The sequence below is a fragment of the Cibotium barometz genome, chromosome 60 (assembly GCF_041138505.1).
Source record: "Cibotium barometz isolate CiBa-2024 chromosome 60, ASM4113850v1, whole genome shotgun sequence".
NCBI lineage: Eukaryota > Viridiplantae > Streptophyta > Polypodiopsida > Cyatheales > Cibotiaceae > Cibotium > Cibotium barometz.
The window spans coordinates 2,837,443-2,862,578 of record NC_141105.1 but is presented as its reverse complement, the minus strand read 5'-3'; the positions used below and the strand labels follow the sequence as shown (position 1 = coordinate 2,862,578).

The window sequence follows — 25,136 nt, the reverse complement described above, 5'->3', positions numbered from 1 at the left end:
AGCAATGATGGTAAGTGTGGTCCCCACTTGAGATCTTTTCTCTTCCTTATTGATAGAAGGAAGCCTCCGCTTCCAAGAAAGCCTATGCTCTGATACCAATGTAACTCGTGGCAGCGGTGCCCGGGGGACTAGGGCCTTTGACACACTTGTTGATACCATCATTAGGGCAGCCTGTAACGGTGGTAGAGGCTAGTGTGCAGCAAGAGAGCCTCTATTAATGAAGAGAGAGCTCTCCAATTTATAGATTTGGGCCTCCCATGAGCTAAAATGGCAAGAGAAGGCTACAATGACAAGTGGAGAGCCACACAATAGCTGAAGTGACAAGTGTGAGGCCACTTGTCTCATTTTGATCCATTTTCTAACAAGTGTCAGGCCACTTGTCTCACTTTGGTCCACTTTCTTGCCACATGTCCCAATCTAAGAGAGGGGTCCTTCCATAATCTTTACCTCTAAAAATATCCCAACTGGTAGACATTCTGTCATAGGCACTTTGCCAACTCTTGGTATCTGCTCAATTCCAGATGTAATGACGCGAACAGAATTTCCATCGGAGTCGGGCCAAAAATAGCAACTCTCCTAAATTTTAGGAGTGTGGTCCTTTGTATTCTAGGATAATCCCCCATTCCCAAAGCTTGTACTTTCCAAATATTTAAACATCTTGGAGTCCACCAGACCCCTTTCAGACTGGGAAATGTCCAGGCTGGTGACAGACACCGACATAGTGGATCTTGTGGACCCTCCACGAGCTGCTCTGGACCTCACCGAGCCTGTACGCTCCAGCATGCCCGAGGCCCTCGACCCCCCCCCCCCACCCGCCGGCCACGATCACCTCATCAGCTCTAGATCCAGGACATGCTCCACCGCCATCATCGAGCCACCTTTCCACCTGACATAGCTGAGGGAGACCTCTCGGCCATACTCGTCAGCCACATGCTTGACATTTTGGAGAGTGGTATACCATCTGCTCGGAGCTGATGTTGCTTCCATGTTTTTATGTTCTTCGTATTCCATGATGAGTTTCCATGGACAGTTTTGTATCACCCCAGTGAGATAGCTATATTTATGTTTTCTTTCTGTTTTATTTTCCATTTAATGATGAGATATGCGATGGACATTATTGTATCACTTTGGTCTCATAGGCCCTTGGGTCCTTAGTAGACTCTCTCTCTCTCTCTCTCTCTCTCTCTCTCTCTCTCTCTCTGTGCCACTTGTAAATTTGATTTGGTGCACTGAAAGAACCAATTGTAGGAGGCTCATTAATCAACATATTTTTTCTGACATGTATGCATAATGAAAGAATTGGTATGGCTACACACATGCCGAGAGCGGTAGCAAATCAGCAAGGCATCTTGGCACTTATTGGTGAAACTGTGTGGTGGCCAGCCTCTTTTGATTGGCCAGCACATGACCTAAAAGTGGTGGCACATGCAGCCTAGGTGTTACAAAGCACATCTAAACTGGCACTAAAGAGCCTCTTTTCCTCAAATGAATATTCCACAGAAGGATGGTGTTGCTGGAGAGAGACTTGCTGGTGAAGAGTAAGTTCACCATCCTTTCTACCTGAATAAACAATAGAAGCTGCAGGCACAAAACAATTTCTGGCAGCAATGGTCCTTGGACTGCAAGGTGTCTTGTACTTGGAAGCTGATGATGACAAAGAGTTTGTTCGAGGAGGCGCTGAAACTGGAGATAAAGGTTTCCGTTTTCCTGAAAACCCATTACCAAAAAACTACTTCAAAAACTCTTGAACCTACCATTGAATGAAGAGATTATTCCTCTGAGCTTCCCAAGATCATGAAAGTTGATGTCATTTCAAGCTGCTTACCTGCAAGTGAGAGTTTATCATCGCAGTTTGTGAGTGCCGCCTTGCATCCCATGCTCTCTTTCCTGGTCTCTTTCCACCAGCTAGGTGTCTGTTGTTGTCGCAAAACAGTTTTGGCACATAGTCTTGTCAACAACTCTTGGGCTCCTGGCCGCACCTTTGAGCTGCTCACCGACACATGCTGGCTAGCTGGGCTATTCAGTATGCTTTTTTTCACAGGGGTTCTAGTACTTGAACTCGAATTTGTCTCAAAAGTCATCTCTTTCTCATTGCCAAACTGCTCCTGTAACCTCTTTTGGTCCTGCATATTTAACACTTAAAAAATTAATTTTCTATATGCCATTTACTTCTTCTCATGTTTAGTTGAATGCAGCCAAAAAAAGCTCATAACAAGTTGATTGCTATCATGCAACCCTTGTAAATAGCATACACAGGATTTAAAACCTCATACCCGCTGCTTTTGCTTGTCCCTCTCTCTCTCTTGCCTGAGCTTATTCTCTTCCTCTAAGGTTGAAATGAGTCGCACCTGCTCATTTGAGTGGAAATCAAACATACTTCTTCATGGAAATAGCTGTCAAATATGTACGTATGTGAATAATAATAATTATAATTATAAAGGCATACCTCATTGTAAAGGAAAGGTTTGCCCCTCTCTTCTTCCCAAGATTTGATCTTTCCTGTGAGTGACTCAATGAGGACTGCAAGAAAAGAATCAGCTCAAATGCAATGACAGTTGAACACATACACAACCCTCCTTATGGGAGTCACTCAAAGAACTTACCAGGAAGCTTGCACACAATTGCACGAGCCTGCTCAGCTCTCTTCAAGTTTATATATGCTCCTCGAGTGGCACCATAGCGGTTCTCATCCTGTGGTAAAATCAATTACGGATAAATCACTATTGTGATATTCACATATAATCAACCGATAAAGCCATCAAAGTCATAGCAGACCATTGTAAGACCGGTTCCATCACTAGAGTCAACAAGGGCTTTTGTCCAACAAGAAGCCTCGGATGGGATACCCCTCCATACATCCACAGCCATCACAACAATGAAGCAACAACGACCATGGGAGCAGGATTGATGAACCATACCTCTAGCCGATGACTTTCATCAAATAAAATTACGGATTCTTCTGTAGTTTTTGCAATCCAAACCCACCAGGGTTGACAATAAGGCTTTACACTAGATGGACACCCAACGGACAAGGAGCCTGATTAGGCACCATTCAAGCTCTAGCCAATGGCCTTACACTTTGACTCTAAGGATTTTGGGCAAACATCTCACCTTGATCTTGGTATTGATCTAGCATCAAGCTTAGGGGTGCTCCACAGGGAGCTATCATTGGATGGTGAGCTAGCCAACACTTCAGCTATGATCTTTACACTCAAGGCAGTATTATAAGGGGATTCCAACGAGAGAATCCTTCCAAGATCTCCTAAACATATTTCAATAAATAAGTATATATAAAAGCACCCTCATCCCGGGTAGTATGCTCCTATCAAGCCAAAATTGTGTCCTATGCCGAACACCTTTGATAGAATGACTAGCATGAACTGTAATTTGCTATATTTCAACAAGAAATCTTATCTACACCCAGATACATACCTTTTAAGTTCTAAGTTCCAGCACAGGGAATCTAGGTTCATAAACTAGTTCCAGCACAGGCAACGTCGACCATAGACATTTATTTCTCCAGTAAAATAGTTTCTTAAAGACATGCATACGGGCATCTCTACCAAGATCTAATTCAACCTCCACAAAATCAATCAAAGATTCGTTCAAAATTGGTGAAAACATAAATGCCTCCCATGTATGCTCATCTTATGCTTTTTCCAAGCACGCTTTTCTAAGTGCTAATATTAATCTTTCAGCATGCTTTTTTCAAAGCACACTTTTGTTGTCTACAAATAGAGGGAAAATCCCTACTTTACACAAGAAGCCAAGTTTTTTTTTTTCAAGGTGAATGAATTTCCATATGAGTGTTAAAAAAAACACTCATAATCATCCCACAAGCCATGCTTCTCACATAAGAACTTTTTCAAATAGAAAAGTTATGATTTTAATGTGTGCTTTTTTTAATGTGAGTGTCCCCAAAAATAACACTTTGCCTTTTTCCTAGGCGCCTAGCTTTTTTCTTTTGACCCTTCCTCTTCACGCTGCCCGCACCCTGGGCTGTCCCAGATGCCCTGTACAACCAGATATACTGCATGGAAAAACTGCCACATGGCTGTACCGCCTCTGTACTGCTGTGCGGACAGCATCTGCTGACCACCCTGTTCATCCCCTTACACCTGTACGGACTGCACCCGTATAGACTATATGGCTTATGTAGGACCACCTACTGCTGTACGGCAAACAGTTACTGCACAGCCTGTATACCATGGTTGTACCCACGTATGCACATCTCTTTCAAAAAAAAAAACTCTTTTTTTTGGGTCCGGGAAAAAGATCCTTCCATTAGTTAATAAAGAAAAACAGCCACAAAGCACTAGATACAACGACGAAGCGCTAGATACAAACTCGCCTCCATATACGGGGCAGCGAACACATAATCAAGAGGTGGGGAAAGATGCACTTCTCCTCCGTCTAGCTGCTCTATGAGGAGAAGGCTATCTCATACAAGCGGAGTGGGGGGGGAGGAGGGAGAACAGCCACATAGGTGGTCTGTAATGCCAAGTGGCATCACCACCTCTGTCGTGAGATAAGGCCCAAGCCGCCAAAGCCTCAAGAAAGCTTCCCGCCGCCTTCGCATGCGATTGAAACCCCCCTGCAACTTCCCCAATTGACTGCAGAGGGTACGGATGATGTCGAGCCAAATGCTCCTGATGGACTCCACAGGCAGAGGGTGGGTACCCTCGATGGTTTCGTTGCATCTAGCTCGCCATATGTGCCAAGCTGCAATGCTACTACAAATCTCCCATCTCTGACATGAGCCCCGTCTCCAAAGGTCAGTAGATGGGGCTGTGACTGGTACTGCCGAAATGCGGAGATGAGAGACCTGAAAGGCTAGCCCCCCACCATCCTCCTCATAAGCCCTGACAACCTCCGCCTCTGTGGGAGCCCAAGCAACAGTGCCCCATGTAATGATACGGGTCGAGATCCTGTGACCTATCCATCGTCAAGATGCAGAGAATCCACTGCCAGACCTACTGAGCCTTCAAGCAATCCCAAAGACAGTGTCGCTGAGACTCCTTTGGGTGGCCGCACCTCGAGCAAGCTGTTGGTCGACCTCCAATGGCCAACCACGAGCCAAAAATTTAAGAGAAAATGCTAGGAGAGGCCCTATGATTGCCAATGTACTGCTACTACCGAGGTGCCGTCAATCTCTGGCATCTGAATCCTATGGCCTAGCTGTGTTGTGTATGCAAAAAGGGGGCATCCACAGTCTCCTCTCGATAAGCAAGATTAGGCCAAGTCCACTCTCCTGGGTCCCACTGGAGGCGCGTGAGAGGTCGGCTCTCCCAAATCCATAGCCACCAGAGTCTCTCCCTAGCCACCTTGGCCGGCGGGGGGTCTACGTGCCACTCATGTGCCTGAAATCCAATCACCCTTACCCTCTATAAGGTGCAACCACTGAAATCCTCCAAGGGGGGCTCAGATCTCTCTAATCTACCATGGGGACCAATAGAAAAAGTGAGCAAACCATAGCCCTCATTCTCTCCATGGACTGCTAATAGAATATCATGCCTAGTAATCACTCCTACCCACTGTGGGGGGATCGGGTCTCGGATAGGTGTCAACCACCCCTGATAAATAGCAAAGTCGATGTTGAGGCTGAGCCTATCTCTACCCCATATCCTTGCCAGGCCTCTCTCGGGAACCTCCGCACACAGCTACCTGTGTACAAGCCAATCTCCAAGGGACCTAGTGGGTCCTATGCTCAACGCACCCAATGATACATGAGGTCGGGCCCCCAACATATGGCCCTTGGGTAAATGGATCCTGATCACAAGCTGCCGAAGATGCTCCTCTGAGGCTACCGGAGCTAGCTGCCTAAGGGTCGTGCCTAAGGGCCGGCCTAAGCAAGCTGGTTGCAAATCTGTCCTCAAAAGCTCAGCTAAATCCACGGGCCTTCATCTCTGTGACGATCCATCTAGTACTCTGTGGCCAAGGGCTCCCTAGGCTCAGGTGCGGGCTGAAATCCGAGCCAAGAGGAAGTCCTTCCAAGGCTCACCATCGAGAAGAAGTCCTCTAACAATCAACTTGCCCAACAAGGCACGGCTCTGAATAGCAGAGTCAATGATGCCCCTCTGCATCGTGGCTGAATGATCACTCTACATGCCACCTTGGCCCGGGCGGACCTCCCGTCAGTGCTAGCCCACAAGAAGTTCTGGATCAACCGCTATACCTGACCAATGCATGCTCGGGAGAAGGCCCAACAGAAGTAATGTACCACATGGTGGCAAGGAGGACCTCGTCTGCCACCACTCCTCGACCAGCTAAGGAGAGTCTCGTAGAACTCTAGTACAAAAGCTTCTTTCAAATGCCAAAATGGAGAGGGGCGAGCTGCTGCTCTAGAGAGATATTGATGCCCGCCTAGCATCCAAGATAGCTGATTGGAGTGCCCCTCGAGATCCACTGGAAAGCCTCAACTAGGCGCCAAGTCAGGGCGGGTGTAGAGCCTACCCAAAAACCACACGACTTGTGCCAGTTGATCTACGCTCCTGATGCGCGACAAAAGATCTCGATCACCTCAACAAATCTCTGGAGATTCCCCACATCTCCTGACAGGTAAGCTGTTGTGTCATGTGCAAACTCTGAGTCCAACAACTCCTCCTGAGGAGAAAGGGGGAGACGCAATCCCTGGAGCCCCGTTTCCTAAGCTAACAAAAAACTTCTCATGGTCTCCACAACGAGTAGGAAAAGGTAAGGTGCCAGAGGACAGCCCTGCCGGACTGAGCGCGAAAAAGGGGAATCTGTCACCTTGGGCTCCTTGAATGAGAAGCTGATTGTGAGAGGCTGAGTAAAGTCTTGAAACACCACGGATCCACTCCATTGGGAACCCCATCCGGCTCATCGTGCCCTCCAGAAAGCTTCAATCAACCCTATCGTAAGCTTTCTCAAAGTCTAGGAGTAGCATTATGAGGTCTTGCTGCCACATCCTGGCCAAACCAATCGCCTCCGAGAAGGTGAAGATGTTGTCCAGAATGCTCTGATCCTGAACAAAGCCTGTCTAAGTGTCATGGATCAAGTCAGGGAGGAAAGGCTGAAGTCTCCAACTAATGGCCTTGGCCAAGATCTTGTAGGCTCCACTGCCGAATCTCCAATCTCTCACCACCCTCCTTAGGAATCAAGTGTATCAAACCCTCTGAAAGCCTCTTTGGCATGGCACCTATGGTCATAATCTCATTGAAGGTTGCTCGAAGGCCGCCTTCCAATGGGCGAAGAAAGAAAGAAACTGGAAGCCCGACCGCCCTCGGGCATTTGCCCCTTGGAAGAGCCGTCAAAGACTCCGCCAACTCCTCTGCAATGAGGGAGTCAATAAGGAGGACTGAAAAGCGGGGGGAACCACCTCTCTCGTGTGCCACCAGACCCTACCGCGCGCATCCATCACTTGTGGGGATAATGGGGCACCCATGAGGAGAGATCAGAAAAAATCAGTGGCAATGGCACTCACATTGTGAGTGGGGGGGGGGGGTCAGAAACAATAGCTCCATCCTCGCCACGCAACCTGTGAATACTATCTCTCCACCTATGGGGGCCTACAATCTCAAAGAAGTCCCCTTGACTCTATCACCAAAAGAAAGCTCTCACATGATACCTGTACTCTACCCTCCTCTCCTCGATAGATCTGATCTCCGTATGGGTGGCAACAAGCTAACTCTCAATCCGCAAGGTATAAGGGGAACTCTCTTGAAGCCGCTGGAAAGAAGCAAGACCCCTCCTAAGACTCCTCTCTTGCTAACGAAATCCCTCCAATCTGCTCTGACTTGCCTCCTGCAAAAAGCTACTGATCTCACCAAGGCCCAGATCCAAGGTGCATGCGGCAGAGCCTGAAATAAAATCCAGCCCCGCCCATATCTACTCTATCTTGCTGCAGATCTCGAGGTCCTGAATAAGGCAGTCCGGAATCCTAGTGCTTGCGTGCCTGTCCAGCCTCCAAGGGTCCTCTAAGGACAGAATAACCAGAGCGTGATAGGAGAAAGTAGTGCCCGCCAAGATGTCGATCGTGCCTCCACGGCCGCAAGCCCACTCATCCACATAGGAAAAATCTTATCCGACTTGAACCTTGAATCAGACTATGACCAAGACCAAGCTCTTTCGTCAGTTTTGAGGAAAGAAGGTGTGACCAGTTTAGAAAAATACACTCAAAACTCCCGCCAAATCTGAAATTAAGTTTGAGACCCTTCGAATTGATCTGTGGATCAAGGTTATAGAATTCGAGGAATTCTGGTATAAAATTCAGAACTCCGATCAAGAAGTTTTGGGGATACTGATTCAAGAAATACTCCTTGTATTCAAAAGAAAATCAAACTGGAAACTTGCATAGAAATGAGATGTGATGTGAATAGATGTGATGAGATGCGATGTCGAGAGAGGTTGGGGCTAGTGCTCCTCCTATCAGACCGCAAGAAACATACGTTCCTGGGACTATGCCCAAACTTTGGGAAATGCCAAGGACCCTGTCCCCTAAGTGCCAAGATCAACTCCTCCCATGCAAAGTACTTTGCGCCTGAAACTATAGCCGTGCCTCCTCTAAGTCTGTCCTCTGCTGCCTCAATCATGTTAAAGTCTCCACCCATGCACAAAAGTCAGTGTAAGGAAGGGCCTAACAGACTGTGCTCCAAAAGATGGCTCTACATGTTGTGGCGTTCCCCCAACTGTAACTCTGTGAAGCTCTCCTCTGAGGACGCCTTGCCTCTAAAAGCATTGAGCCCCCCCTAAACCCTAAATATTCCATGAAGCTATTTGCATATCAATCTCTATGGGAGGCGGAACTATCGGAACTGCCCTCCACTCCAAGAGTCTTGGGCATGGGTTTAGATGGGGAATAACCACAATCAGTCTTGGGGAGAAGGCACACCAAGTGGGTGCGGATCCTGTCCTCCATGTGGTGCCACTCTGTCCGAGCGCAAGAATAAGCATACTCCGAACTCCATCGATCACAATGAAGGTATCTGTAAGAAGGGGGGAGGGATAGTGCGAAAAAGATATGAAGGAACACAAAGAGCAACACCTCCAAGCTAGAGGACACCACCTCCATGTCTTGGTCTCGATGGCCTGAGCCTCCAAGCTCCATCTTGGCCAATGGCAAGAGGTGGGTGAGCACTTCGGGATGTGTAGATTGTGTAGATGGTGTGAGAGCTCTACTGCCTGCCCCTAGATGGCGGCAGCCACCGACTCCAAATCCCACTCCATCCCCAAGGCTTCACTCAAGGGAAAGGAGAAGATCATCGCGCCACCCTCTGGCGTAGAAGGTCTAGAGTGATGAAACACCACACATATCCGAATGGGAGCTATTGTCTCCTCAAAAAAACATGTCCCTTCTGCCGGAAGACGTCAAAAGAAACTGTAATTCACAGGCAGCCCCAAGATCCTGGGGGGCCCACCTAGGGACTCTGGCGAGAGAGCCCTCACCAAGGAAGCAGCGATGGTCATCTCTATTGGCTTTGAGAATCGATGAATCAAGCGGCGGACGGAGCTCGCGGGCTGTCTCCGCTCCAGGTCGGGTGCTACTGGAGGGCAACGGGAGTGCTCTAGAGAGGTGGAGGGAGGGGGGAGTGCGGGCTCAAAGGACAAGGACGGGACAAAGGGGACTGATGTGGGAAGATTCGGAGGCGAGGATGGAAGAGGAGGGGGGGGGGGGGGAAGAGGAGGAGGTGGAGACGAGGGAGATGGGAGCGGTTGGGAGTGATCCATCGAAGAGGGAGGGTGCTGGGAGGGGCTCATCGCAGGAGTTCAATGGGGCTAGCTAGCCTCACTGGAAACTAAGAACCGGAGGAGGGATCTCGACGAGGAAGCGGCCACCAAACCGGAGGGGCCGGAGGGACCCTCACAGTGACTGGAGGGGGCCCATCACTGACGGGTGGGTGCTACCATAAATGCTCGAAATGGTTCTCTGACAAAACCAAATCCTTCTATACTCTGCCAACCTAGCGCGCGTGCGACGGCGCTCAGCTCAGGTAGTCGGCTAACGGCCTTGAAGCAGGCCAATGGTCCACCACTCTCCGACAATAGAGCCGTTTGCGGTCGAGTCTTAGTGCTCGGCTGTCTGAGGGCCAACCTTTCTCTCGATCCCTTGGTGAGAATTTGAACGGGGACTGTGGGGGAACCACCGGAGGCGGTCTCTTGGATTGGCGCCAAGGACAAGCTCTGGAAAGGTGTCCCATCTGTCTACAAATGAAACACTGGTCGGGAAGGCCTGAGTCCACTCTCGTTGAATGATGGGGTCTCTTCGAAGGCAAGGAATGGATATAACATGGGGCATTGTCTCCGGCGAGGTAATACAGATGCAGAGAGATGGAATCCCAGCCACCTGTGCGAGGGACGAAGCAGCAATGGGTGGGGATTCCATCACTCTCCCAATGGCTCCACCGATCACCGGGAGAAGAGGAAGGTATTCCTTCCTGGGGCCTAGGAAGCAGACTGTCACAAGAAATCCTGAAACGCCAGCGAGGGTGTGATGCGGGGTCGAAGACGTACTACCACCGTGCAAAGAAGGCCTAGGCCGTACGCAATGCAATGGGGCTCAGCTACATGACTCGATCTAACACCGCTTGGCGAGTCAAACTCAATCTAGTAGTAGCCATGGCCCAAAGGATGAATGTCTGTGATCTTTGCAGGCCCACCAAGGAGGCTAGCCTAAAGAAGATCTCTGAGGTGTCCGCGCGTAGGGCAGCTACCGACAATCTTGCATACCAGAGTGGAGGCCTCTAGGGATGCAACAGTCGTAGTGAGAAGCTACAAGTCTGCTTCAGAGAAAGATAAGCGAGTTACGGCAGCCACGATCAAGGATGACAGAGCGACTCCCATGGAGTCCTCCTAGGGCCGAAGACCAAAAGAGGCCGAGACTTGCCGAAAGATAACTACCCAAGAACTGAAGGCGCTGCCAAAAGAAGACGGAGGGGACGAGAAAACACAAGTGGAGGCGAAAGGGTGCAGGGCTCAAGTGGGGGGGGGGGGGGGGGAGGGGCACAGGCGAAGGCAAAAGAGATGCAAGGAAGGAAAGGAGGCACCAGCAAAAAACCCAGATCGATTCGGGGGGCACGTAGATCAAGTTCGACTATTCCCAAAAAAAAAAGAATCTCTATTCATCATAGTCACAAAAAAACATGTTTCGTCATTTCGAAACCTTCGAAATATTTTGAAGCGAAGGTAAAAAGTATCGGACAGGTTTGCATGACAACATTCGAGATTTTGTGAATGTATGCCCGAATGATACCATCCAAAATTTGATGCATTAAGCTTCAGTTGCTGCTAGGGTCTACATGATGGTAGACGAACCAAAGAAAAAGACAAGTATTGGAGATCAAAAGTCTTTGGTACTTGAGAAGCAAGACAACTCCAAGAATAGGTTTCAACCTATGAAGTCGAGGGGTATTCTAAACTACTAGCACAACTTGATCAATGAGCAAATAGTGGTCTACCACAAGGAAGGGAAATGCTTTAGATGTGGCAAAGAAGGGCACATGTTGGCCGAGTGTCAAGATCATCCTAAGGGACCTAGATAGCATGTAAAGTCCAAGGAAAAGTCTAAGCCAATGGTTGGTGGGATTCTCGATGTGTTGGGAAACACTTCAGAACCCAAGGCTAGAGAGTGCCTCTCTTGGGACAAAGTGCGGGACAAGAATGCTCTAGTGGTTTGACATGAAAGCCATAGATATTTCATTTCTATAGAGCTTGCGGAATAGTTGGGTATCAAACCCGAGAAGATAGGACCAGCCTTGCATGCGAAACAAGTGTTTCATGGTGATGCAGTGGCAGTAACACCTATCATTGGTAAGTTGAGGATTCATGTCTAGGGTTATGTGGACTATGAGGATTTCTATACTTCACCTTTGAAGCACTCGGATGTGATGCCATAGTTCCATAGCAAGAGTGCTATTATCAAAATTCCCGAGGACTATTTCTTTTAAGCATAAGAATAAGGATATCACTATTGTAGCAAAGAAGAAGGGAGATACCATCCCTATTGTATCCCATGTATCTATTTCCAAAGCAATAAAGTCTTCCATCTTCACGTATATGATCTTTCTAAAGAATAAGAGTGAAGACTCAGTGAAAGATTTGAACTCTATAGCTTCTAGAGGGATACAAGGATTGCTTCACGGATGTTATTCCAGGAGAGTTGCCTCCTAAGCAACCAAAGGATCATGTGATAGAGTTGATTCCAAGGAGGTAACCCCAGAATCGTCCTCCCTACCGTGTGAGTGCAGTACAACAAGAAGAGATTATGTCACAAGTACAAGACTTACTAGCAAAGGGGTTGATACGGCCTAGTTCTTCACCCTTTTGTTCTCCAGTGCTTCTAGTGCAAAAGAAGGATGGCTCGTTTGTAACGAGACCGGACCAGACAGATAGACAAATCCAACAGAATACTCTTCTTTTGCACAACAGAAATATAAAACTGTAGCGGAAGCAAAACATAACAATAAATAGAACACCACACTAAGCCGGAACGGCCAGCCCCCTGTAGGTAACTCCTTTATTACTTCAAAGAAGTTTTTACAAGATTTCCAAGGTGCAAATGCCTTCAGCACCAGATTTCCACGATTTTGCAAGGAGATCTACTCGAAGCTTTTCCTGCCATACTCCATGTCCATGGTCAATCCAAAACAGTCTATGACTTCAGCTCATATACAATCCATAAAACAGCCCAGTACATTGCCAAAATAGTCCCGAACTCCATGCCAAAACAGCTCCAAAACAAAGCCACAAATCAACCCTGGAATAGCTCCATAACAGCCCCATGTATGGGCCAGATGAGAGTGATGGGAAGAAAATAGCAAACACTGCTGTACGCCCAGTTCTGGGCAGGGGATAGGGAGCCTTATCTGCAGCCAACCTATTGTATATGAGAGAGAGAGAGAGAGAGAGAGAGCAAGCGATGATAAAGAGCTGGTCGGCCTGGTCTGTCAGCCGCCCCAGAAAAGCAAGTCGACCTGATATGTATCTGTCCAAGAGAGAGAGAGAGAGAGAGAGAGAGAGGGAAAATCAACCAGCCGGCCTGCTATGTGGCCCGCACCCCCCCCCCCCCCAACAGGTGAGAGATGCGCTTCAGCCTTGCCGCCCCCTTTTCAGGAATCGACCTCCTTAAAGAAGCTCTGCCTTGGCTAATAATACCAAAACTTATGTTTTTGTTAGCAAAAAAGCTATAAATTATAAAAATCAGCCACTTTTAGTGTCCCAGCCATAAAAATAAACACCCAAAAGAAAGCACCCTGCTTTTTACTGTCCTAGCCGCCCAACTTCAGTGAGTGTGTACACATACACTCATTAACCTTATAAATCCATATAAATCAATAAAAATCCACAAAACTAATGTTCCGTGGTCCATCTTTGAACCTGAAAAAGCTGTATAAGTCTTCCAAACATATTCTATAACAAACCTTTGCCTAACACAGTGGTCTGCCACCCTATGTTCCTTAACAAATCTTGCCTGCATTTGTGGAAATCCCCGTTCACACCTTGGCTCCGCTCAATGTGTGAAACATTGGTCAAGACTGGTGAAGGCACCAAATGGTAACATCCCCGCCGTCTTATAAAACAATTGACCGCAACTGCATAAGCCTGATACTAATGAAATATCCTTCGAGTTTAGCAGATCCAAATCCACAATCCGAAATACGGCACAAGAGACAATTGTATCAAGAAAGAAACTATATCCATATCCTATGATAATAGTCAGACACAGGCACAAGAGCCAATTGTGTCCCAAATATTCTTAAATCCATAAGTAGATTTAAGTACCTGCAAAAAGAAAAATACATAGCCACAAAATATCTTGCCATGCCATTGGACTGCATAAGAGCACGCTGCACCACTCCTATGATCCATACACATGTCCAAGCCAAACATGCTTCACAAGTTCACATGTCCATATGGTTGACCAAGGCAACGACCCTTCCATGAAACCATAAATGCTTGCCAGAGTTTCCTCTTTCCTCGAGACTTTACTCACTAAGGTCACCAACCCTTCTATGAGTCTAGATGCTAACTCACTAGAGTCACCAACTCTTTCATGAGTTCACAGAATCACTCATCAGGGCTACCACCCTTTCATGAATTATTTCATCCACAGTTGGCATAGACACAGTCCCCTCCCGCAACGAGATGTTAATCCACATCACCCTTGGTGTAGACACAAGTTCCCTGCCACAAGGCGTCATGTCCACTCTACCACATGTACTTCGTGTCGATACTCAGAGCATACATTTTGGAGGAGAGGTGGGCTCAAGTTCACTCTACCACATACACTTCGTGTTGGTACTTCACACCTTGGAGGAGAGGTGGGCTCAAATTCACTCTACCACATGCACTCCGTGGTGGTATTTTGATCACTGAACAAGCAAAAGCTTTGCAAAACTCAAACTATACTTAGCTTTTCTTGGTCGGGTTCGTCATGAAGCCAAAAGAAATATCTCCTCAACATATCCATAATATGTCATGACATATATCTTCAAATCGCTTGCCTGTAAGCTTGATTATATAATCCACAATATCCATATGGAAAGAGTGCAAAACACGGACACATGAAAACTTAGGATAAATTCTGTGAATCCATAAATCCTTGGACTAAGCTCTCTACTGCTTATGCTCTTAACAAATGATTGATTCCATAAGCGAATAGGTAGGCCATGCTCAATAGCAAAATTGTTGGTCACTGTAGTCCCCACTTCTGATCCTCTCTCTTCCTCATTGCTGGAAGGAAGCTTCTGCTTCCGAGAAAGCCTATGCTCTGATACCACTGTAACGAGACCGAACCAAACAGATAGACAAATCTAACAAAATATAAAACTGTAGCGGAAGCAAAACATAACAATAAATAGAACAGCACATTGAGCCGGAACGGCCAGCCCCCCCGTAGGTAACTGTCGGAATGTGCAACAAAAATGAGACTGAAAACAGAGAGCAAAAAACGGAAAGGTGCAAGAGAAGAGACGTGCTGTAGAAACTCTGGTATATACATTTATAACCGGTACAATGTGTGGGGGAGGCAAGTGCCGCTATATATATGGAAGAGGGCAGCCAGTCGGCCTGTATAAACAGGGCTGACAGCCCCTAAAGGGCCCCACGACCATGCAAAGCTGGTCAGCTGGCCCACGACCAAGCATGGCTTGGTCACCCATCCCCTAGTCGGGCCCCTTCTAGCAAGCCGCCTCCTACTACAAGTCGGCCAGGGAAAGAAAACAGCTCTACGACACATGCCTACAAAACTGGGAACAAAGGAAAAAAATGGAGACTGCAGTCGGAGATCGGTTGAGGATATGGACAGCCGTACCCACAGCCTCTCCCCAAAGTGGACGAGGAAGGTTGCGATGCTCCAACATCATCCTCGCCATCTCCACCACAGTCCGGTTCTTTCGCTCAACCACTTCGTTTCTAAAGGAGACCCAATATTGGCCAGCTCCCACTTGATGCCATTCTCCGCACAAAACCGCACAAAAGCATTGGAAAAGAACTCTCCTCCTTTGTAAGCCCGAACAATCTTCACCTGCAATCCAGACTCCTTTTCCACCAAAGCATACCAGTCCTTGAACTGAGCAAAGGCTTGGTCCTTATGTGGCAAAAAGTACACCCATATGAACCTGCTACAATCATCCACAATCAGCATGATATACAAGGTTCCTTCCAAAGATGGGGTCTGCATAGGCCCACACAAGTCAGTGTGAACCAACTCCAGTGCTTTCGAAGCCCACCTGGTAGCCTGCTTCGAAAAAGACTTTCTATGCTGCTTCCCACGAATGTAGGAACTGCAATGTCCTCGCCTACTGCCAACATCTGGCAAGCCATCCACCACCTGGTCCCAAAAAGCCTGCCGCAACGCGTCCACATTCAAGTGGCCAAAACAAAAATGCCACAAATCACCGAGCTGAGTACCTGTAAGAGGAGAGTGTTGAGAGTTTGTAAATCCCATTCTCCACTCCGCCTTCCCAGACAACGTGGCCTACTGCTTTGTCTCAGATAGCAACTCAATGCTCATCAAACTCCACCCACATGCCAGTCTTGCAAACCTCATGCACTGAAAAAAGATGAAAGCCAAGAGATGGGACATAAAGAACCGAGGAGGAATGCTTCCCCCCTCTGCCATCAAGAACGATCTCCAACCTGCCGCGTCACTGTGAATCGGGATAGTGGACTTGTCGCCAATAAAAATGTGACCTATTTGCCACCGTAGGTCCTTTAACAACTCTCGGGCCTAGAAGCACCACTGTCCAAAATCCACTCCAAAGTATCCCCAACGTTGAGACCAACCGCCTCCCTGCTCGAAGAAGATGAAGCTCCAATGTCCATAATCTCCAAGTGCACAAAAGCTGGAGTCTTTGCGACTACAACTAAGGAATTTGGACCTGTCTCGGTGCTCCTCTGAGGACATTTCCTCCAGTAGTGACCCTTCTGGCCACAATGATTACAAGTCTGTTCGGCCTTTAAGGCATCATGATTTGAGTCGAGCTTCTTCTTAGAAGACTTTGCCTGTGAAGACTTCCCTTTGCCCTTGTTGTTGCGGCCTTTCGACCGCCGACCAATCAAAGCCTCAAAACCTCCGCCTAGTGGAGGGTTCAAAAACCGCTCCTCCTGGTCCAAGATCATCGGCATAAGCTCCTCCCGAGTACTGGTGCTAAGCCTCTCGCTAGTGATCAAAGAGGGATAGGAAGCTCAGTACTAAGAGGACATATGAGACGATAGGGTGATGGCCATGTCCTCTAATGATATCTCCTTCCCAGCCTGAAGAACCTCCTACTAAAGAGCCTGGAGTTTGTTGAGGTGCTCCCGCATCGTCGAAGACCAAATTGCAAGATTCATCACTCGCATCTGCACTTCCAAGGAAACTCTCTTCATGGGTGATACCCAATTGTACAAAGAGACCAAGTGCTGCCAAATCCCTCGAGCCAACGTGATGTGTTTGATATGATTGATCACTTGGGGTGTGCAGTTGAGGAAGATGAAAGAGCGCTTGCACACGGGCATTGACACGATCCCACAACTGTGCCTGGGCCTCCTGTTTTTTCGTGACTGACAGTGAAATTTCCGGATCTAGCCTTGGAACTCCAACCGTGATGAAGTTAGCCAAATGATAGGATTCCAAAACAGACTCCATCATCACCTTCCAAATGCCATAGTTGTTCCCGTCCAACTATCATCCAAAGGAAACATCGAGAGGGTGGGGATATTCACAAGTTTCTCCGCCATCTCAAGCAAATCTATCATCTCCGGAGTTCACGTGGTCTTGTGAAGGGAGGGCCGGTAGGAAAAAATTTTGAAGAGGCTGCACTTTCTTGCAAGGTGGCTGTCCAGCAATGACGCCCACCCTCTACCCGCTTCTTCACATCCCGTACAACCCGAACACTCTCCAATTAGCACCAAGCACAGCAGCCCCGCAAGCACTCACCGTCTCCAAAGCTTCAAGCCACCTTGGGCTCTAATACCATGTCGGAATGTGCAGCGGAAATGAGACAAAAAACAAAGAGCAGAAAACACAGAGGTGCAAGAGAAGAGATGCACTGTAGAAACTCTGGTAAATACACTCTATAGCCGGCACAATGTGGGGGGGGGTGCCAAGTGCCCATATATATATGGAAGAGGACAGTGAGTCGGCCTATATAAACAGGGCCGACAGTCCCCTATAGGGCCCCACAACAATGCAAAGCTGGTCGGCTAGCCCACGACTGGCCTCTGGCTCACCACCCAGCCCCCTCATCCCCCAGGCTATATAGTGTGTGGCCTGCCGTCCACACTAGCCTGGCCGCCCATGACTCCGCATGGGCGTCCTCTCCCACTGAACCCCGGATGGCCACGTCCTTGGCCATCCGGTCTGCCGTCGGTCAGCCCCTAGTTGGGCCCCTCTTGACCAATCGCCTCCTACAAGTCCGCCAGGGAAAGAAAACAGCCCCCACGGCACACGCCTACAAAACTGGGAACAAAGGGAAAAAAAATGGAGACTCCTCTCGCAAGCAGGCACACCCACATCACAAGCCCTCATTGCCTACATACTTGGCCGCTGAGCATAACCCTTGCCACAAGTCTGGCCTTATGCTTGTCCACGGACCCATTGGACTTATGCTTGGTTTTGTAGACCCACTTAACACCAATGACTGACCGTTTCAAAGGCCTCGAAACCAACTCCCAAGTCCCATTCTTCTCTATGGCCTCAAGTTCCACTTGCATGGGTTTCCTCCAAGTCTCCTGGGAAACAGCTTCCTTAATTGAAGTAGGCTCTTTATCCTGAATGATACAACACATCAAGACATAATTTACCTATAAATGCTCCTCTGACGGACTTTTGTCACACGAACTCTGTGCGATCTTCGAGGTCCATCCTCCGTGGTCCACTCGAAGGGATACTCCGTCACACCAGACTCTCAAATGGTATCCAAGAACCACTTCGGTACCCGATCAACGCTGAGCCGCCTGCTACTGCTGTGGCAAATCTGAACAATAGCCCGGGATTGATCCTCATACTCATCGGGCTCTCCAAGAAATGGTGGCTCCTCAACAGTGGAAGCCAGAACATGCTCATCAAAGACATCTTTGCTAACAACCACCTCATTCCGCTCTGGGTCATATAACATGTAGCCTTTGAAAAGAGAGTTATATCCCACAAAAACAAGCTTTTGGGACTTAAGAGTCAAGCTTCCCCCTCTGCTTCTTCAGAATGTGAACATATCACTCCCAAAAACACGGAAATGGAACACATCATGTTTCTTGCCAAAATAAGCCTCAAATGGAGTCATCGTAGGCACTGGAGATCAGTTGAGGATATGGACAGCCATAGCCACAACCTCTCCCCAAAGTGGACGAGGAAAGTCGCGATGCTCCGACATCGTTCTCACCATATCCACCACAATCCAGTTCTTTCACTCAACTACTCCATTCTCTAAAGGAGACCCAACATTGGCCAGCTCCCACTTGATGCCATTCTCCACAGAAAAGCATTGGAAGAGAACTCTTCTCCTTTGTAAGCCCGAACAGTCTTCACGTGCAATCCAGACTCCTGTTCCACCAAAGCATACCAACCCTTGAACCAAGCAAAGGCTTGGTCCTTATGTACAAAAAGTACGCCCATGTGAACCTGCTACAATCATCCACAATCAGCATGAAATTCAAGGCTCCTCCCAAAGATGGAGTCTTCATAGGCCCACACAAGTCAGTGTGAACCAACTCCTGTGGTTTTGAAGCCCACCTGGTAGCTTGCTTCGAAAAATACTCCCTATGTTGCTTCCCACAAATGCAAGAACTGCAATGTCCCTACTTGCTGCCAACATCTAGCAAGCCATCCACCATCTGGTCCTGAAAAGCCCACCGCAACGCATCCACATTCAAGTGGCCAAAACAAAAATGCCACAAATCACCAAGCTAAGTACCTGTAAGAGAAGAGAGTGCTGAGAGTTTGTAAATCCCATTCTCCACTCCGCCTTCCCAAACAATGTGGCCTATTGCTTTGCCCCGGATAGCAACTTAATGCTCATCAAACTCCACCCGCATTCCAGTCTTGAAAACCTCATGCACTAACAAAAGATGAAAGCCAAGAGATGGGACATAAAGAACCGGGGAGGAATGCTTCCCCTCTCTGCCATAAGGAACGATCTCTAACCTGCCGTCACTATGAATCGGGATAGTGGACTTGTCACCAATAAAGATGTGACTTGTTTGCCACTAAAGGTCTTGTAACAACTCTCGGGAAGAAGTCATGTGCCTAGAAGCACCACTGTCCCAAATCCACTCTCGAGTATCCCCAACGTTGAGACCAACCGCCTCCCTGCTCGAAGAAGATGAAGCTCCGGTGTCCATAATCTCCAAGTGCACAAAAGCTAGAGTCTTCACGACTGCAACTAAGGAATCTACACCTTTCTCGATGCTCCGCTGAGGACATTTCCTCCACTAGTGACCCTTCTAGCCACAATGATTACAGGTCCGTTCGGCCTTCAAGGCATCACGATCCAAGTCGGGCTTCTTCTGATAAGACTTCGCCTGTGAAGACTTCCCTTTGCCCTTGTTGTTGTTGTTGTTGCGGCCTTTCAACCGCTGACCAGTCAAGGCCTTAGAACCTCCGCCTTGTGGAGGGTTCAAAAACCACTCCTCCTGGTCCAAGATCATCGGCACAAGCTCCTCCCAAGTAATGGTGCTAAGCCTCCCGCTAGTGATCAAAGAGGAATAGAAAGCTGAGTACTGAGAGGGCAGATGAGAGAACAAGGTGATGGCCATGTCCTCTGATAATATCTCCTTCCCAACCTGAAGAACCTCTTGCTGAAGAGCCTGGAGTTTGTTGAGGTTCTCCCGCATCGTCGAAGACTTTGCAGGATTCATCACTCGCATTTGCACTTCCAAGGAAACTCTCTTCATGGGTGATACCCAATTGTATAGAGAGGCCAAGTGTTGCCAAATCCCTCGAGCCAACGTCACGTGTTTGATATGATTGATCACTTGGGGTGTGCAATTGAGGAAGACTTGGGGTGTGCAATTGAGGAAGATGAAAGAGAGCACACGGGCATTAACACGATCCCACAACTGTGCCCGGGCCTCCCGCTCTTTCGTGACTGACAGTGAAATTTCCTCCTCCTCCAAATCTGGCCTTGGAACTCCAACCGTGATGAAGTTAGCCAAATCATAAGATTCCAAAACAGACTCCATCATCCCCTTCCAAAATGCCATAGTTGTTTCCATCCAACTATCCTCCACAAGGAATGTCAAGAGGGTGGGGATCTTCACAGGTTTCTCCGCCATCTTGATCAAATCTACCATCTCGGAGGTTCATGTGGTCTTGTGAAGGTGGAAAACAATTTGAAGAGGAGGCTGCACTTTCTTGCAAGGCGGGTGTCCAGCAATGACGCCCGCCTTCTACCCACTTCTCCACGTCCCGTACAGCCCGAACACTCTCCAGTTAGCACCAAGCACCGCAGCTGCAGAAGAGAAACACAGCCTTTGTCTTTGTCTTTGTCTTTGTCTTTGTCTTTGTCATTGTCCTTGGAGCTCGTTAGAACCCCCTTTCCCTTTCTTCTATTGATTTTGACTCTTCCCTTTATCTCAAGCAGCCAAAGCTCCATCAGAACCACCAGTCGAGTGATGAGCTGGCCAGCTCCTCAGGCTATGGTCTTCCACTACTGATGCTCTGCCTTTGTGGTTGAAAGATCATGTACAATCACATAGTGGAGGGCTTGGAGAACTTGAGTTCAATTTCTTTAGATAAATTTTGGAAACTTAAATTCGATTAAAAAACCAGCACGTTGCCTACCAAAGGGCTCCACAACTTCCCTACACTGTCTGCCCATCAGGTTTTTGCAGACCCCCAGCTCCAGTGCAGCACATAAATACCCTGGTCCCTGATATGTGCATTCTCAGGCAGCCTTACATCAGTTGTGAATGGTTGTGCGTAAAAAGACATGGGCATATGTATTATTATAGAGAACACTGGGGTTGACATCTAGCAGAAACTGTAAGGCTCTGTTTGACTTAAGGTCTGCCACTATAAAAACGAACAGCAATCACGAACAGTATACAGATCAGCAATGTCTCCATGGTTGAAGTCACCTACACAGCTTGGACGAATGGGTTTAGTTAGAAAAGAGAAGCACCTTGTTGTGTTCTTCAAGCCAAGCCTCTTCCTCACACGCCCCCTTCCATTTCTCAATCTTCTGCAGAATCTCCTTCCTACTGAACACTTCTTCCTTACTTTCACCAATTCTCTTCTCAATGTTCAAAAGAATTTGTGCTAAATCCACAACCCCTGAAAAGACACAACATGAGTCAGTACAATCCTGTCATCCTTGCTTGAAGGTGTATATATATACTCGCCTTGCATGAACTCTAGAGCACAAAATTAAAGTTACTATAACAAACCACATTCCAACGAAGTTAAATCCACATGTCCATCAACAGCATCGATCAGCATATGTCCCTTTATGCAAAGTTCTCTCAACTCAGTTTGCTTTTTTAATATCAGATCTTTCATTTTGCTTGCTTTTAACTGATCAAGCCTCCCAACTTCAAGTTCTGTCTGCAGTCCAAAAGAGAAGAGACCCATGTGAGTCTTTCCAAGCTTTTTGGCACAGAACTAGGAAAAGCATTAAAGGCAGAAACGTCTCAAATCCTTTGTCAACCTTCTCAATAACATCCATAGAAAGTGCTCCTGCAGCAGTAACCTCATTCTCTTTAGCTGCGATGTTGATAGTGACATGCTGGAATAGCTCTTGTTCTTCAATGGGTGTATCCATCAAACTCCAAAGTTCAATCAATGAGGTCCCAAGATCCTGTAGCTGTTGATGCCATGTAAAGCCAATATTAAATCGACATGAAACTTACACAAAAGCAAAGATGGCCATTGCTCAGGTTCTCACCTTTTCCAACCTTTTTCTTTTTTCACCTTGAAGCTTCTGTAATGTGCAGAAAAGGTGTTCCATGGTAGCATTGCTGATGTTTCTGGTGGACTGATTACCGGAGGATTCGCCCAGACTCGGATGCACTGTTTTGATTGTCTCTGAGAAATTTAAGCCTAACACTGTACAAAGCTGGTATATGGAGTTGGCAGAATCCGTGGCTTTTTGTAGCCGATCAGTCTGGGAGATCACAATCAAATGTCATATATAAGCAAAAAGAATATAATTTTTTTCTCAACTTCAAAACTACAACCAACAGCACTATTAACCTAACCTTTTCCTTATGTAGGAGATCAAGCTGGTCCTGCAACTCAGCTAACCTCCCAAGTGATAAGTCATGCTCGTCGACAGCATCATTCACGTCTCTAGGTTCTGAGGGACCCTCAATATCATTTTGAAGCAGGCAGATTTGTGATGTTATCTCCAAAAACATTTTCAACCGTTCTTCCTTTCTTCCATACATCTCCCTTAACGCACAAGTCAGTGTTGCAAATTGCTCCTTCAGAGAACTGCCTTCTACTTCAAACTGCACAAAATGGAGACATTCATAAGAAAGTGAACTTAACCTTCACAGATATGTATAGAAAAGATATGACCTAAGTACCAGCATTGTACAAAGATGCCCCATGTACACATGCATGCCCCATCATGGGTGCTTTGCTCCAAGTAGCTATGACGGGGCATCATCAGAGAAGAGTAGCCACATTGCACAACGAAGTCCAATGCCATCCTTTCCACATATTGCCCGCCTTCCCTTTTCTACAGCACCCTGCTTCTTGAAATTTTTAACATGTGGTTCACTGTTTGTCATGTGTTGGACATACCAATGTCATATGCTTCTATCTTCTCTTCTCCCTACCCACAGCTATATGCATTGGGAGAGCTCACCATGCTGGGCCTAAGCTATGTGTACAAAATGCTGTCGATGAGCAAATACTTGAAGACATGCATGATGCTGTTGATCAGCATGACTTATCACTTGGGGAGCGTGACGGCATGACAAATATACTTGTGCAAAGCCTTGTTTGTTGGCAATTGGTTGGCCTTGAAAATCCTTATGCTAGTGTTGTTTGTTGGCAGAGCTTTGATAACTTTCCTGAGCTTTGAACATTCATCCCTTACTTCAACAAGGATCTCTCGTTTATGAATTTGAAGTGCAAGCATACACGTGTTAGAAATCAAGCAAATCTAAATGTCAACATTGGGGGATGGTGGTAAAGATACTAAGGACTCGTGCATGCAACAACAAGAGAATTTCAAAATTCTGCATAGGTCACCATAACAATAGCAGTACCAACACAAGAACAACTTTGCAGAACAAATGCTGACCTGTGCCAATGGAGGATCTTCTTGCAGCACAAAGGCAAGGGAGTCTACTTCAGTTTTCAGTTCCTGTATGGTTTCTTGCAAGAAGGCACGCATATGTTTAGCTTGGTCTACTCTCTGTTGATACACTTTCAAGCACTCTTGCTCAATCTGTAGCAGCATCTCATCTCGCTGTTCAACATTCTCTCCAGTTTCATCCCAGATAAGCTATACAGTTCACCAAATAAATCAACATTTTATTACGTAGGCTTCATCCAAAGATCTGTTACCAGTTTGCGCAGAATTTTGGGTATCATATGACTAGAAAAAATACAGTCTGGTAAAAAATACCTACATGTGTATGCATACAAATGAAAGTTTGGGAGTGTTGTGTGTGTGTGCCAGTGCTTGTGCTTGTACATTTTAGAAAAAGGAAGAGAACCTGTAATTCATTCAGTAAAGAGTCACATGTTGTCTCCATAGCCAGAAATTTGGTTCTCATTTGATCTGTTGCCGCATAAGACTGCATTTATTCAAGCTTTTTGCCTATGTGACCTATTTAACATTGTAACATGTTGGCATTAGGTATTAAACACATGCTAAACAAGTCTAAAATTGGTCTCTATAAATAAAGTAACCATAAGGGTTTGGCACGATATGTTATGCTAAGCGAATCTAAACATATTGGCTCATAGTGGTAACTGCTATTATTTAGAGCTCTGAATCACATGCTTAGAAGGGGATTAAATCACTTAGCTAATAATTGCCATTAATAAAAACTCTAAATCACTTGCTTGAAAGGGAACTAAAAAAATTTGGGGCTTCTCTTGGTCTCCTGAAAGAAAGAACTAGTCTCATGGAAGAAAGAACCAAAATCTTTATGGTGAAGAGCTTCATAGGCTGCAACACACAATCAATAGATGCTCGGAAATGTAGGTGATTAAACCTTGTTTGAAGTGAATTACAGCCTGAATTCCACAGCCCATAATCAAAGACCTGAAATTCTAGCTGGCAGATTTGTCATCCCAGATTAACTGGGAAATGTGATTAAGGTTATCCATGTAAAACATCGGCAAAAAAGCCTCAAAAAACTAGACAAATCTAATTATACCCTGAATAAGTGCTATTTCCACAGCTTATCATCAAAGTACTAGCTGACAGATATTTAATCACAGATTAACTCGAATATGTGATTAAGGTTACCTCTGTAAACCAGCCAAAAAGCTCAAAAATAAAGTAGAAAAATCAGGACCACTGGAAGGCCTCGTGATGATCGCCCACCACTTGAGCGCAAATTATTCGGTCGGCAAAAGGATTAGGAGCAGGATTAGGGGGTTTAATTACACTGCCGCGATGCGTCAAGAAACCAGGAAGGCTTCTGCTGGTTAGAAGAAAATGCTCAAACAATCTGTGAATTGTGCACTTTTTATTTGCTCGTCGAAGATGATGAATTCGCGAGCCCTTGTTGGCAAG

At 46.8% G+C, this 25,136-nt stretch overlaps 1 protein-coding gene across 3 annotated transcripts; it reads right to left on the bottom strand.

Annotated features, from left to right (window-relative positions):
- Positions 1-1,220: 1,220 nt before the first annotated feature.
- On the bottom strand, positions 1,221-25,136 carry LOC147604876 (65-kDa microtubule-associated protein 1-like). Of its 3 annotated transcripts, none has more exons than XM_086793845.1 (13): positions 24,867-25,136; positions 24,106-24,218; positions 23,688-23,891; positions 22,633-22,884; positions 22,320-22,538; positions 22,083-22,238; positions 21,823-21,979; positions 21,558-21,709; positions 2,604-2,691; positions 2,447-2,520; positions 2,274-2,348; positions 1,826-2,123; positions 1,221-1,707 (listed from the first exon to the last, which is right to left on the bottom strand). In XM_086793845.1, exons 2-13 carry the CDS (start codon positions 24,190-24,192, stop codon positions 1,433-1,435), a joined length of 2,037 nt encoding a protein of 678 aa, XP_086649971.1. In that variant the 5' UTR covers positions 24,193-24,218; positions 24,867-25,136; the 3' UTR covers positions 1,221-1,432. The 3 variants fall into 3 exon arrangements, with proteins under 3 accessions (XP_086649971.1, XP_086649972.1, XP_086649973.1); XM_086793846.1 differs by having other exon boundaries at positions 2,447-2,499; XM_086793847.1 differs by lacking the exon at positions 22,633-22,884 and having other exon boundaries at positions 24,867-25,126.